The 14,330-nt window shown below is 53.8% G+C and overlaps 1 protein-coding gene across 3 annotated transcripts in view; it reads left to right on the top strand.

Annotated features, from left to right (window-relative positions):
• The window catches only part of DUS2 (dihydrouridine synthase 2), a 43,524-nt gene extending 30,706 nt beyond the window's left edge, over window positions 1-12,818 (top strand). For 2 of the 3 annotated variants that reach the window (XM_007457249.1, XM_007457250.1), the window contains 9 exons: window positions 1,726-1,791; window positions 1,969-2,039; window positions 4,033-4,119; window positions 5,470-5,638; window positions 8,072-8,193; window positions 9,471-9,620; window positions 10,767-10,854; window positions 11,923-11,996; window positions 12,231-12,818. In XM_007457249.1, coding sequence (XP_007457311.1) covers window positions 1,726-1,791; window positions 1,969-2,039; window positions 4,033-4,119; window positions 5,470-5,638; window positions 8,072-8,193; window positions 9,471-9,620; window positions 10,767-10,854; window positions 11,923-11,996; window positions 12,231-12,468 — 1,065 coding nt within the window. In that variant the 3' untranslated portion in view covers window positions 12,469-12,818. The remainder of the gene's footprint in view (window positions 1-1,725; window positions 1,792-1,968; window positions 2,040-4,032; window positions 4,120-5,469; window positions 5,639-8,071; window positions 8,194-9,470; window positions 9,621-10,766; window positions 10,855-11,922; window positions 11,997-12,230) is intronic. The other variant, XM_007457251.1, reaches the window with a different exon arrangement.
• The last annotated feature ends 1,512 nt before the right edge of the window (window positions 12,819-14,330 follow it).

Here is a 14,330-nt window from a genome sequence, read left to right as displayed (position 1 = left end):
CGGGCCCGTCTCAGGTCCTTTTCCCCCACAGACTTTTCACGCCACAGAGACATGTGGTGTGGCTTGGATCTGGGAGAGTTGGGTCCAGGAGAGGTTCTGCTAGAGGCTGACCAAAAGACAGACTCTATTTGCCCTTTCCTCTCAGTGTGACTCTTGCAAAGGGCTAGGACTTTTCGTTACTAATTTCCTTCCTGGTCCTGAACATGCACGTGAAATGAACATAAAATGAACTGAAGAAGGTGCTTAGAGTTGCTTGGATAAAATACACCAAGAGGAAGTTCTGCGAAACAGAGAACTGGGTCAAACCAGCTGATGTTGCTTAAATCACCAGACATCAGAGGATTCTGAGTCAGCACTTGCAAAGGAACCCTCTGGAGATTTTATTGTCAGCTTGAAGGACAGGACTGGAGTGAGAAATTTTATTGTGTATCTTGATGGATCTGGCAGTCCCTCTTCCTCCCTTAAAGGGTAGGTGCCCCTTTAAGCCCTGCCAGAATCACACTAGGACCTCAGGCCCAGTCAGCCTCCTGGGGCAGCACCTGGGGACTGTTCCTTCCTGTCAGTCTCTGGCAGTTGTGCCTGGGCCAGCAGGCCCTGTCTTGCCCATGATCTGTCCTATCAGTCCAGGCTCTTGGTCTAATGTCTCCTGGAGGGGCCTGCCTTAGCCTGTCCCTGAGAGAAAGGCCTCCTTTACTGGTTCTTGTGACCCAGCTCTCTGCTGCCCCCACCTGTCTAGAACCAGACTGGCAGCTGCTGCCTGGATGTCCCCTCTGCTCTGCTGGACAGGGATCCAGTTTCTTGGAAGAGGGCTCTTGGCATCACCTTCCCCCTAGCTTGCCTCGCCCAAAATTTTTGATGAGGGAAGAAGATAAAGATAGCAAGGTCACAGACATGCAGTGTCATCTACACCTTTCTCGATGTCTGACTCTTTGTCTGGACTTGCTACTTCCCTGACACTTTCCTGTGTGACTTTCTTGATCTTTATTTGGAGTCCTTTGCAATTACTGTGCAAAATAAACACTTTTAAATATGTTGACTATGTTGTCTTTTCCTTTGCCAGTTTCATTCCTGTATATCTGACTCCCCTAAAGAGAGGGGGTACCTGAGGACAGGGGCCCAGGACCTGCTCAAACTTTCCTGCTCACTCACTTAGCAGATCCTGGAACAGCACTCAGGAAACATGCCTTCAATCAGGAATGGAGCTGTGAGCCATGTGTTCTCAACCAGGGTTAGGCCTCAGAATCATTTTGTGGAGGGAATGTGTTGGGCAGAGTCTTTTGAAATCACATATTCCTAAGCCCTGTCCCTAGAGACTCATTCAGGAAAGATGAGGTGGAATCTAAGATTCTGTATTTCTTAGGCTCTCCAGGTGATTCTGATGTTTGCCCTGGCAAAGGATCACTGTGTTCTGTACAAGCATGCATGCAGATCCATTCATGCATTCATTCACTCACTCATTCATTCATTTACCAAATATATGTATACTGCTATGTACCAGGCAAGGGGCTGCTGGTGCTAGGGCTCTAGCAGAGAAAAAGGTGAACTCCTTCTCTCATGGAGCTTCCATGTATATGCGTGCAACAGACGCATTCACATGGACACGTACATGGACATAAACATGTCCATGCCACTGGGCCGCACAGGTCTGGAGCAGAATTCATTAGTACAAGCAGTTGTGGTGTTTGTTCAGAAGAGGCAGATGCTCTTGTATTCTCCCCGCTGCAGATCCTCAGCACTCTTGTTAAAGGGATACAGAGACCTGTGACCTGCAAGATTCGCATCCTGCCATCGGTAAAGATCTTATATCTGAAGGTCCATTTTCTCTGGGGCTGCTGATTTGGGGGTGTGAATGATTCTTGTGGGGCTGAGTTATGTTTGGTGGAGGGGGTAGAGCTGAGCCCACTTTAGGAGCTGGCAGCTGCTCCCTCTGTGGCTTCAGTAAACACCCTGTGTGGTCCTGTCCCTCAGCTGGAAGATACCCTGAGCCTTGTTAAGCGGATAGAGAGGACCGGCATTGCAGCCATCGCGGTTCATGGGAGGTGAGTGGTTGCCTTACTAGTGACTGACTTGCAAGGAGGACCCTAGCCATCTTAATGATTCTTCACCAGACCCCAGGTGACTACCAGCTTCTCTTCTACATACACAGCCTAGCTCTGCTTAGCTCATTGATATCCCCTAAGTTCAGAGGGCAGTCAAACTCTTTATGGGGGTTGCATTTTTCTTTGTTTCATTCATTGAGCATCTACTGGTGGTAGGCACTACACCGAGCTTTAGAGATACAGAGAGACCAACAGGAAGGAGAAACACCCCTACCCTCAAGACGTGTAAATGGTAGAGAATGAGTGATTGGCTCAAAATTATATCACGTAGCCAGGAAGTGGTGGAATTAGAACTCTGACTCTGAATCTTATTTTCTTTAACTACATTCAGCAATAGCTCCTCCCTTGAATGACCCCAGGCAGATTGCTGTTCTTTTAAAGGCACTGCCTCTTTTGTCTGCCCTTGTTGGACTGCCAGCTGTCACAGTGACCACTTTAAACAGTCCTTGAATCTGCTGTCTACTGAGAGCTGAGGTATTGCTGAAGGCTACCCTTGGTTTCTCAGTCGAACTTGCTCCCCGTGTCCACGATGTACTTTTGTACAGAATCCCAGGTCAGCAAACTTTGGCCAGGGTGACCTCTGTTTTGAGTGGTGTTCCTTTTGAGTTCAGGGGTCTTGTAGGAACAGTGCATTTTTTGCTGGTTGTATCTATTACAGCATTTTCAGAGAAGGGAACCCAGAACTCCAACACATAAAAACAGAAAAGCAGAGCTGTGCGTGTTGAAGCCAGCAGGGAATGGTGAAAGGCCACACACGCGTACACACAGGCCCCTCCTGGAGGCAGCAGGCTCTGGGCTCAGACCGCCTGGTTTCAAATCCCAGGTCTGGGTTCAAATCCCAGGTCTTCTGCTTGTTGGCTGTGTATCCTTGGACAAGTCATTTAACCTCTCTGAGCACCACAGTCCTCATTTGGAAATTAAGATAATTTCTGCTTGATAGGGTTGTCACAAGGCTTTTATGAGATTGTGAATATACAGCCTTGGCATGGTGCCTGGTATAGAGTGTTTTCTGAATAAATAAAGCTATTCCTTTTTCCCAGTAGTTGGAAACACTAGAAAGACAGATTTGGGTGAGTTTAAAGAGGGACTTTCTGGCCATCAAAGTTGTTAAAGATGGGCTAGAATTGGGCTGCTGGGGGTGCAGGGAGGTGGAGGTGGAGGCTGGGTTGATAGGGCTTTCTAAGGCCCTGTGGCCCCTGACACTTTTGTTGAAGAGTATAGCAGAGGGACACACGCAGACAGGACCTGGGCAAGGGCTTTCTGGTTGACCACCTCTCTGGCTTGTCCCTGTGCACAGCTCAAGTTAGGGCTTACCTTAGCATCCCTAAGACTCACTCACTCATACACAAGAACTTCTTGCAGGTGACCTTGGATGCAGGGGCCCTGGGTTGTGGTCTTGCCTCCCCTGCGGCTCTTTGTGACAGCCATGGTCTGTGGCCTGCTCTGGTTGCTGGGCCTACCCTGTGCCAGGTGCCTTTCCCCAGGATCAGCTGCCCAACTTGGCCTCAGCACACGCAGCTGTGTGGGAGTGGCCAGTCTGAGTGGCGGCAGCTGTTCCCAGTCCCTCTGGGAGGGCAAGACCGGGACAGTAGGGGTAGCATTCTTAAGGCACCGTCCCTCATCTCTGGCAGAGGCGAGGGGAAGCTGGGGAGTGGCGGTGTGACCACCCACATCGGCTTCCTGCAGCCATGCCTCACCTGCAGACCTTTGAGAGCTGGACTTGCCTTCTCAGCATGGACCTGTGCTGCCGCTGCCCGGCACAACAGAGGTCAGGGAGAGCCGTCCCCTGTAGCCCAGAGCCCTGTCCCTGCTGGCCACGTGGCCTTCCTGAGGTTCAGCAAGGAGGACAGTAGGATTTGGCTGACATAACCCGGTGCTAAGTGTGACGTGACCTTTGGCACTCAGGCCCCAGCCCCATCTATTTATCTCCAAGGAAGCGGGAGGAGCGACCTCAGCACCCTGTCAGCTGTGAAGCCATCAAAGCCGTTGCCGAAACCCTCTCCATTCCTGTCATAGCCAAGTAAGCCTCCCTTCTTCCTCATTTATTTTTTTATGCCTCACTTCACTCAGAAGGGATTTGAACTGACAAATAGAAAATGGAATGCGATAGCATCAAAAAATGACTGTAAGAGAAAAGAAAAAAAGGGTATGAGAAAAATGAACTTGGCAGTGAGGCTGAGAAGGGCCCATTGTGTCCCTTGGCCCCTGGTGAATGGCCGATGTAGGTATGCAGTATACAGGGGCCCAGGACATTCCGATACACGGGTTGAGGTGGGAGTGTTTAGGGAGAGCAAGAGAGTGGCTGCTGAAACAGGCCCAGGGGAAGGTGACATCACACCCAGAGTTAGGTGTGTAGGGTGTATGGTGAGGCGTCTCAAGCCAGAGCACAGAGAGCCATGGCTCAGGAGCATGAGGCAGGTCACAGACCAAAGCCCAGATGAGCATTATGGACAGTGACAGGACCAGAACCTAGACTGGCAGGTGTGAGGTACCGATGACCAGCCCAAAGGCTTAGCAGTAAGACAGCAGTGTCCTGTTGCCACTGGGGAGCTGGCCTTTGTGGGCCAGTCGGGAGTCCAGCTCAACCCTGTACCTGCCTGATGGCAGGTTGGGAACAGAGAAGTTCTGAAGCCCTAAAGCCCTGACAAAAGGCATGCCTGACTGGAGGGAGGGACGGGGGAGCTAAGGGTGGGGTGGTCCCCAGACCAAGGGGTGTTAGGGGTGGCTTGGAGAGAGGGTAGGGCTCCTCAAGACCCTGGACCCTGTTGCTGCTGTTGCCACCTGAGGGGGGTTCCCCCACCCCCATTCTCCCCCACCCCCATTCTCACACACAGTGCTGTCTCTGGACTGAGGCTGCTGCCTGGCTCTTAATGGAACAGACAAAGAGCAGTTTCTGAGGGGCTGCAGGGTGGCTGAAAGGGAAATTGCAACCAAACCGGGCCTCCTTCCTTCCTCTCATGACCACCACTGCGTCTGTTCCCTCTCTAGGGTTTTGACCCAGCCGTCAGTGGGCATATAGGTGTCCCAGCCTGGGGGTTTTCCTGTGATCCCTGTATCCACGTACAGACCCCGCCCTTCGGATGTGGGCCGGCTTTAGCCACTGTTCGGGATGAGGGGGAAGGAAGGTAAACGCTCTGGAGTACCTCTTAAGTGCCAGGCACGGTTTGGACTGCTTTATTTTGTTATCTCACTTGGTGCTCCTGACCCCACGGTGGGGTGTGTGTTATAATCTCCAGTGTCCCGAAGCTCTCGTAGCTGAAGGACTTGGCCAAAGCCACACACTGAATAAGTGGCAGATTTAGGAGTTGCCTTTTTCTGAAATTGCTTGTACAAGGATGGGGATACCCCTCACCCCACTGTTGCCTTTCAGTGGAGGATCTCACGACCACATCCAAGGATATTTGGATATAGAGGACTTTCGACAAGCCACGGCAGCCTCTTCAGTGATGGTGGCCCGAGCGGCCATGTGGAACCCATCCATCTTCCTCAAGGAGGGTCCACGACCCTTGGAGGAGGTCATGCAGAAGTACATCAGATACGTATGTCTATGCACTTTTTCAAAACAAACATTTCTCACTGTCTGCCACATTCCTGCAGAAAGTGCTTTGGGTGAGCCCCCACCCCCCAGCAGCTCTCCTTTTCTTTTCTTTTTTAAAAAATTTATTATTTATTTATTTTTGGCTGCGTTGGGTCTTCATTGCTGTGCGTGGGCTTTCTCTAGTTGCGGCGAGCGGGGGCTACTCTTCGTTGTGGTGCGCGGGCTTCTCATTGCGGTGGCTTCTCTTGTTGCGGAGCATGGGCTCTAGGTGCGCGGGCTTCAGTAGTTGTGGCTCACTGACTCAGTAGTTGTGGCTTGCAGGCTCTAGATCTCAGGCCCAGTAGTTGTGGCTCACGGGCTTAGTTGCTCCGTGGCATGTGGGATCTTCCCGGACCAGGGCTCGAACCTGTGTCCCGTGCGTTGGCAGGCAGATTCTTAACCACTGCGCCACCAGGGAAGTCCCTCTTCTTTTCTTTTTAGTGTAGCATAGCATTGGGTTTCCCTGGCTGCAATGTGAAGAGCAGGGTGCTGGGGAGGCATGGCCCTACCATCGCCCCCTTCTAAAGCTTTCAAGGTGTGAGGATCATAGCAAGGGCTTCTGGATCCAGGATGCTGCTGGGGCCCCAAACACATGATATCTTTCTATGTCACCCCCTGCCCCCCTACACATACACACATGTGCACAATGACAGTGGTGTCTGTGTCACTCATGCCAGTGGGTTGGCACCAGAGGAGCCACAGCCAGGAGGAGCCATTGTAGCTGTTGTGAGGACAGATTCTCTCCGTAAAGATGTGTCAACTGGTCGTCAGTCATAGTCACTTCTAAAAGTCTTCTCTTGCTAATTCCCAGAATGTTTTAGCCTCTGACTTCGGAAATAGCCTAACTTTGACCCTCTCCTCAGGTAATAGCTTTTTCTTCTCACCCGGGGTTTGATGGTAGTGCCCGGGCATTTCCCTGTAAAGGAGTTTTTTGACACCTGCACTATTTCCTTGGCACTGCCTTGGCACCCTGTGAGACTCTGACCAGCTGTGCATGTCTGTCGGCAAAGATAGTGAGTGGTCCTCAAATTCCTCAGTGAGTTGGGCCTGAGCAAAGAGTGCAGCCCTCACCCTGAGCAGACTTCCACCCTCCACTTCAGTCCTGGAGCTCCTACCCACCTGGGGGGTCAGGAGCTTCTCAGATCCTCAGGCTGCCATGGGCAGTTGTGGCTGCCATGACATGTGGGTGTCCCCAGGGCTGTGCAAGCTGGGGGGGTGGTAGGAGGCCCTGAGGCCTGTGCCCAGAGCTGGGCAGCCTCTGTTCTAGAGCCTCTCCTGCTTGATGCTGCAGCCTTCATCCTCTTGGTTCTGGGTGTCCTGTTGGGCAGGTTGGCTCTCCAATGGCCTGTGTCAACCAGAGGCAAGGGGGGCTTAGCTCAGTCTAGGTCGGCCAGTTGGGAGGTCTGTGGCAGGGAAGGCACGTTCAGTAGTGCCAAGCTTGCTCCCTGGCTGAAAGGTGATGTTATCCTTCCTTCTCAGCCTGTCCCTTGGCAACTCCTCAAGAGGGTGTGTTGGGCCAGGGAAAGGGAGTGGCTTTCAAGCATAGGCAGGGCTGCTTCTGGTCCAGCCGGGTGCCTTCTGTCCCAAACAAGCTGAATCAATGCCTTGCTGCTGGCCATGGCTTACCCACGTACCCCTGCTTTGTCCTGAGCATGTGGTCGCACCTCCAAGGCACTGAAGACATAGGCCTTGCTGGAGGTATTAGAAGATTTGATAGGGGGCGAGACGGGGAGAGGGTTCTGGGGGGCTGGGGCACCCTTTACCCACTGCTCTCCTGCCTGCCGCAGCCAGGCTGACTTCTACTGAGTATCCCTGGGCAGTTGTCTGGACTCCCTGAGCCTGCATTTCCCAGTCTGAGTAGTGGTAACTACGTGTTTAGCTCAATGAAGTGACAAGTAACATGTGCAAACATGCTTGGTCAATGGTGCTGGGCTTTTCCCATGTTGGGAGAAATTGGAGACAGGCTGTTTAAGATGTGGGAGGGGCAGGCACTCACCATGGTTATAAGGAGTAGAAGAATCTCACCCCTGTCCCGGGGCTGGTCCTGCCAGACCAGAACTTGGCTGTTCCCCACTCCCTGCCTTGGAAGATGCTCGGCAACAGGTCCTCTGTGGTAGCCGATGCAGGAGGAGCTCCGGGCGCACGTGGACCTTAGTCAGGCTGTCCAGTGGAGTGTGCTCCTGACTGTGGGTCTCAGCTGTGACCGTCAAGCATTGTGCCACTAACTAGAGGAGTAGATGGCCAAGATGGAGAGGGCTCTTTTATGGGGTCACACTGCCTCGGCTGCAGGCCCCTCTGATGCCCCCTTGGAGCCCCTTTTCCTGCCATCAGAGCAGAGCTCAGGCCTCAGAGACTGCCTGGGCAGCAGGGGGGCTCATGGCAGTTCTTCTCTCAGGCTGTGCAGTATGACAACCACTACACCAACACCAAGTACTGCTTGTGCCAGATGCTACGAGAACAGCTGGAGTCGCCCCAGGGGAGGTTGCTCCATGCCGCCCAGTCTTCCCAGGAAATTTGGTGAGAGGGGCAATGGGCTGTTCATCTGTCCTTGCAGACATTACCCAGACTTGACCCTGAGCCCTAAGCTGACTCTACCAGGGGACCCAGGACACAGCTTCTGGAGGTGGATGTGCTGGAGTGGGGAGGTGGTACAGCTTTGCCTCACAGAAGGGGGTACTTTCAAATCTTCAGAACTTTCCATTCCTGGACTGATCTCAGCAGCAGAATTTCGGGAACTAGGGCACTAGTAGGATGGAGGAAGGTGAGGGCTGGGCTTGGGAATCCCTGGGGAGGAAGGGGCTTTCCTGGTAACAGATCTGTCACATGCCAGGCCACCAAGATCCAATGGTTAGGAGAGTTGGGGTTGTAGAATGGAGCCTCTGGCCTGAGCCGGCACCCACACCCCATCACTTTGCAGTCTGAGAGGCCACCCCTTGATCCTCTAGATCTGGTAGAGCTACAGCTCAGGTGGTTGACATTTGGGGCCCCTCACAACCTGGTCTAGTGCCTGTTCCCACAGCTCCCTGTCTGCCTGTGCTTGTACAGGGTCTCCTGCCTGAATGCTGTCTCCCCCGCACATTAGCTGTCTATACTCTCCTTCCTCCAGAGAAGCCTTTCTGGACTAGGCTTGCCCTCAGGCAGCCATCTTCATGAACGTCCTCCAGCCCTTAAGATGCTTCCTAGAGGGAAGAGCCTTGCCAGAACCTTCCTCCTCACCCTGGGCTTGTGGTATTCATTCTGTCCCTAGCCCATGTAGCTTAACCAGCTCGACCCAAGTATCTTGTGAACTCAAGAGGATAACTCTCAAGAGTATCACTTTGTAGCTCTGGGTGGTACCTCAGTTTAGGCTTGGCCTGTGCGTGGTCAGGGCGGGAAGTGGGGAACCAGTCAGTGGTCAGGCCTCCGTGTCTTCCTACCATGGGCCTGCATGAGGACAAGGCTGTGCATACCCCCAGCGCTTGGTCAGTATAGCTCAACTCACTCACTGCTGGCTAGGGACACCTGCCTGTGTGTTCCTCCTCAGAAGAGAGGCTGCAGGTGGCCTTTGGAATCTACTCCACCCAGCCCAGCCTGCCCTCCAGTGCTCACACTCAGGGACCTGCATTCATTCTCCATCTGTCAGTTCAGGCTGATCACAGGGGTGTGTAGAAAGCACCTTCTGATGGCTAGGCCCTGGTGGTGTTTGGGTATATGTGGGGGGCATTTCTCAGTGGTGGGGCCCTGGGCTTCTGCAGTAGTTTCCTGAATGCTGGCTCCACTAAGGGGCTTCCCCTACTCTGCTTGTCCCTTCATAGTGAGGCCTTTGGCCTTGGTGCCTTCTATGAGGAGACCACACGAGAGCTGGATGCCCGGCGGGCCAAGCTCTTGGCCAGGAGCCCAGAGGAGGTGGAGGAGCCAGCTGAAGATACTTCTGGTATCACTAAGATGGCTGTCAAGTTTGACCGGTAGGTCTCCAGCTTGGCCTCAGCTTGGGCCAGGGCCAGTGTCCTCAGGTCTGACTGGGCCAGCAAGCTGGCTGCCGTCCATGGTTAATGCCAAGCTTAGGGACCACAGATCTCCTTGGTTTGGATGCTTGTTCTCAGTTTTCAGCAACCCAAAGAAGGCACTTTGGAGAAGACAGTCGCTGAAAGCCCAGGCAGTGCTGTCAGGGTTGTGCATGCTTTCCCAAGGGTGACTAAACTATACCTTTTTCCTGACCCACCCCTTCCCACAACTCAGGCTGGGGAGACTTGTCCCCTCTGTTCCTCAAAGTCTGTGTTTTCTCCTTGGCCCTCAGGAATTAGCTGCCTGCAGGGAGCTCCAGAATAGCAGCAGGACCTGAACCCTCATCTGGCTAAGCAGCCTACCCTCACTGCCCCTCCCTAGCCCTGTGGTGCCCTCTCTAGGCAGAAATAGCCTCTGGCCAATTATTGCCTCAGACTGTGACTCAGCTTTGAATGGGGCCCTCATCCTTGTCTCTGCGATCTGGAATCTGAACCTTTCTGGGGTCCCCAGGCCCAGATCTGGAGTCAGTCTTGTCTGGCAGAGTCTTGGGAGGAGGGATGTAGGCACAGCTGTTGGGCAGTCATATCCAGGGAGAGCTCCTGGTGGGAAGCTAGAGCATGGCGCTTCCCACCCTGTCACCGCCTGACTCTGAAACTGGAGTCTACTGTGCCCAAGGCAGCAGCGGATCACCCTGACACTTGGTGGACATAATCAGGGTGGGCCCTGAGCTAGATCCTGAGACCACTGTATGGCCACCTGTGTCCCCACTCCCACCCACTCCCTCCTGATATTGTCTTGAGAGGCAAATTGTACCTTCCTTCTTGGCTGTTGAAGTCTGTTTTCCAGGCTGGAGCTCAGAGTGCTGGAGTTCACTTCCCATTCCAATTCCCCAAGCAACTGAAGCCCATCTTCCCTTTAGGTAGAATTGAGGCCCCAAGCCACTGGTGGGACAGAAATGGGAGCTCAAGGGAATAGGTGCAGGAGTCCTAAGGCAGCAGTTTGCTGTCTCAGTTCCTGCGGCTCCTACCAAGAACTGAGTAGGGGCCCTGCTGAGGAATGGAGTTCTCATGGTAGGTGGGCCCTGACACCTTTCCCTCCTACCCTAGGAGAGCATACTCACCCCAGATCACCCCCAAGATGTGCCTGCTGGAGTGGTGCCGGAGGGAGAAGTTGGCACAGCCTGTGTATGAAACGGTGAGTTCCTGCCTGTGGCCTGCTCTGCATCCAGCCCACAGCACTCCCACGGCTAGTGCCGCCACCCCCAGTCCACCCACAGCTTGTACCTGCACTCCAGACTGCTTGGCTGGAGCCTGGCTTTGCCTTCTTTGCCTTCTAGCTCCTTCCCTTTGACAGTGGACCTGTTGTCTAGTTCTGGCCACTTTCATAAAGCTGAACTAGAGGCCTAAGTAAGAGGCTGCTTCAGCCAGTCCCTTCCAGTGGCATTGCTTAGGCAGGAGAGACTTCTCTAGAGAGGGCCAATTGGCTTAGGAAGGACGCTCAAACCTAAAAGTTAGACTGACTTGTTTTTGACCAGGCCTCAGCCAATGGGGCACAGAATTGGGCCCCATATCTGGGGCCCCTCAGGGAAAACTTTGAGACAGTCTTGCTTCACTTTCTTTGGTCCCCATGGCCTGTTTAGGTTGCCTAGTCTCTTTTGGACTGGCCTTCTGACCTCCAAGCTTGTATCTTCTGGGCCTTGTGTTCCCTTCTGCCAGAGTGACTTTTCCAAAACGAATTTGCTTCTGTCCCCCTTGCTCACGTCCTCATCAGCTCCTCAGCGCCTTTGGGATCAAGCCCTACTACCTCAGCCCAGAGCACGAGACCCCCATGTGTCTTTCTGCTTCAGGTCACATCCACTCAGCTCTCTGTCTGCCACATCACCTGGTCGCTCTGCCAGGTGTACCTTCTTTGCCCCAGTCCTTGTCCCCTCTCACCGCTTTGCCATCTGGTGAACTCCTTTTCATTTTGGGGGACCTGGCCCATCCAGATGTCAGCAGGAGGAAGCTCCATAGTCACATGCAGCTAAGGGCTCTGACGGACCTTTGCTTAGGTCCATGACAGAACTCCTGACACACTGGGATGTCACTGACTGTTTGTGTATCTACGTTTCTTCCCTGGAAGATGCACTAGGCACTTCTGCGGGGGAGGAGCATGTGATACAGGTAGCCTTCATTTGATTTAGGGGGGAAGTACTTCCCTCCAGGGCTTGGCCCTCTTGCTCTCATGCAGCCATCCCTGTTTCCTTTGCTCTCTCTGTACCAGGTTCAACGGCCCCTGGACCGCCTCTTCTGTTCTGTTGTCACTGTTGCTGAACAAAAGTATCAGTCTACCTTGTGGTGAGTTTCCTTATCAGTGGGCATGAGGCTTGTCAACAGGGCCTGATCCTCGCATTGGCCTGGGAGGGTTAGGGGGATGGTGTACCTGGGCAGTGGCATCCCTGGGTGATGACCCCTTCCCTAGTTTTGTCAGAATCTCTGCCAAGGGCGTGTAGAGTCAGGCCTCCCAGACTCTAGTCCTATAACCAGTCTGCCTGTCTCCCTGCCTTATTGCCCCATGCCTCGTCTGCCTAGGGACAAGTCCAAGAAACTGGCGGAGCAGGCTGCAGCCATCGTCTGTCTGCGGAGCCAGGGCCTCCCTGAGGGTCGGCTGGGTGAGGAGGGCCCCTCCTTGCACAAGCGCAAGTGGGAGGCCCCTGACCAAGACACTGGGCACCCCAGAGCTCAGGAGCCAGTCATGCCTGGGGAGCTGTGCAAGAAGCCCTTTTTAGCCTTGGCAAGTGGTAAAGAGAGCCCCCTGGAAGGCTGGTGACTACCGTCCCTACCCTGGTCAGCCCCTCCCTGGGCCTGGCCCTAGGATGGCTATGGGTGCAGAGCATCAGCCAGATGCCACTGGACAATTTGCTGCCACTGCTGACAGGAATTAAGAGGTTCTGGCCTGGGCCAGTAGCCTGGAGCACAGGCCAAGGGATCCCCAGAGTGCCCATCTCCTTTGGTGGGTCTGAGTAGCAGAGCCAAGTTCCCAGTGACCTCAGTATTTTCTTTGAAAACAGGAGCTTTTCAGGTGGCGCCTCCCCAACCTGACATTGGTACAGTGCAATAAAGACACCCTTCACCCTTACCCACGGCTGGTTGCTTCAGCCTGGCACCTTTACACATGGACAGATGTCCTGGCATAATTATTCTGCTTCCACCCTCTGTGCAGAGCTGGGGCTTTCTAAAACATTTCTCCTACCCATCCTTACGGGTCTAGATGGAGGTGGTGGGTTGGTTATCACCTTTAATGCTCACTGGACTTGAGTTGAGCCAGGAAAGTCCAAGAAGCCCATTCTCCTGATGGTAAACCTGAGGTACTGGCCATCAGTTGGCTTTCCTGATGAGAGGTGATATGGAGTCTGGGGGAACGATTAGGGTATCTGGTGTACTAGTAAGGGACCAGCTCAGGTGAGGGGGGGTGCTGGGTCTGACCCCAGCTAGAGCTCAGACCTGTGAGGTGCCTGCTCTGAGCAGAGGACACTGGAGACTGCTGATGGCAGCAATTTGGGGCCCTTGTGATTGCCCGCCTATGCCACTGCCCACCCCACTTCCGCCCCCACCATCCCGTTTGGGCCGGAAGGAAGTGGCAGATTCTCTTTAATTTCCTTCTGGCAGTGAGAAGCAAACAAACAGCTACCACATCTTATGGGGCCTCCCCCCGCCCCCCCCCGCCGCCCACTTACTGGGAGGGGCGTTCTGACCAAAGGTCCCTGCCCAGCACCGCCTCTGCTTCCTCAGCTGTAAACATGCTGCTTTTCCTCCCCTTTTCAAAGCTCTGTGAGGAGGGAGGGATTCCCCTCTGGGCCAAGGCCTTGTTTCTCCCATCTACTCAGGGTCAGGCCCCTGTGCCAGTCAGTACCCCCAGCCCTGATGACCTGAATCAGGGGTTGGGCAGGTAAGGCCCCTGTCTCAGTCCCAGAGCAGCCCCTCCCTGCACCCACACTTGCAGATAAGGATACCAATACCAGTGGCCTCCCAGAGCCCATCACTCTTTGACCTTGGGCAAGTCACTTCTAATTCTTGCTGGGCCCAAGGGCCCTTCTCTGAGTGGGATCAGCTGTTCTCTTCCTGCTTGAGTCTGGCTGGAGGATAGTCTCGCCCTATGATAGTGGCACTGTGCAGCTAATGGGGTCACTCCATACCGAGGCTGCCCTAACTAACTTCCCAGACCAGTGCTTCCAGAGAAGGAGCCCCACCCAGGAGAGAGGCTGAGGCTTGGTTCAGTCTCAGCCATCAAACTTTAGGCACAATTTATTTGATTTTTCTTACAAAAAACTGTTTCAGTCAAAATGCCCCCTTTGCCTTTCCTCATACCCCAACTGGAACAGGACAGACAGAGAGGCCCCAGTGAACCCCTCAGGCAACCTGAGCTAGTCAGAACTTGTGGGAGGACCCTGTGTGGGCCAGGTACCAAGTCTTAAGATCCACTTCCCTGTTGGCATTGGGCTCTGTCCTCAGACCTCTTCTCCCACCAGTGTGGTTTCCCTGGGCAAGCCCCTTCTCTGGAGGGGTCAGGTTCATTTCTGGGCTATGGGGAAGGAAAGGCAGGGGTAGAGGTCAGTTGCTAAGATAGAGTTTAGAGTGTGGGGACTTTGAAGGCCCAGGAAAAGTAGTGGGGAAAGGGTTAGTCACCGGGGA

The sequence above is a fragment of the Lipotes vexillifer genome, unplaced genomic scaffold (assembly GCF_000442215.2).
Source record: "Lipotes vexillifer unplaced genomic scaffold, Lipotes_vexillifer_v1.1 scaffold504, whole genome shotgun sequence".
NCBI classification, from domain to species: domain Eukaryota; kingdom Metazoa; phylum Chordata; class Mammalia; order Artiodactyla; family Lipotidae; genus Lipotes; species Lipotes vexillifer.
The sequence above is the reverse complement of the archived record's forward strand: the minus strand, read 5'-3'. Positions and strand labels throughout refer to the sequence as shown.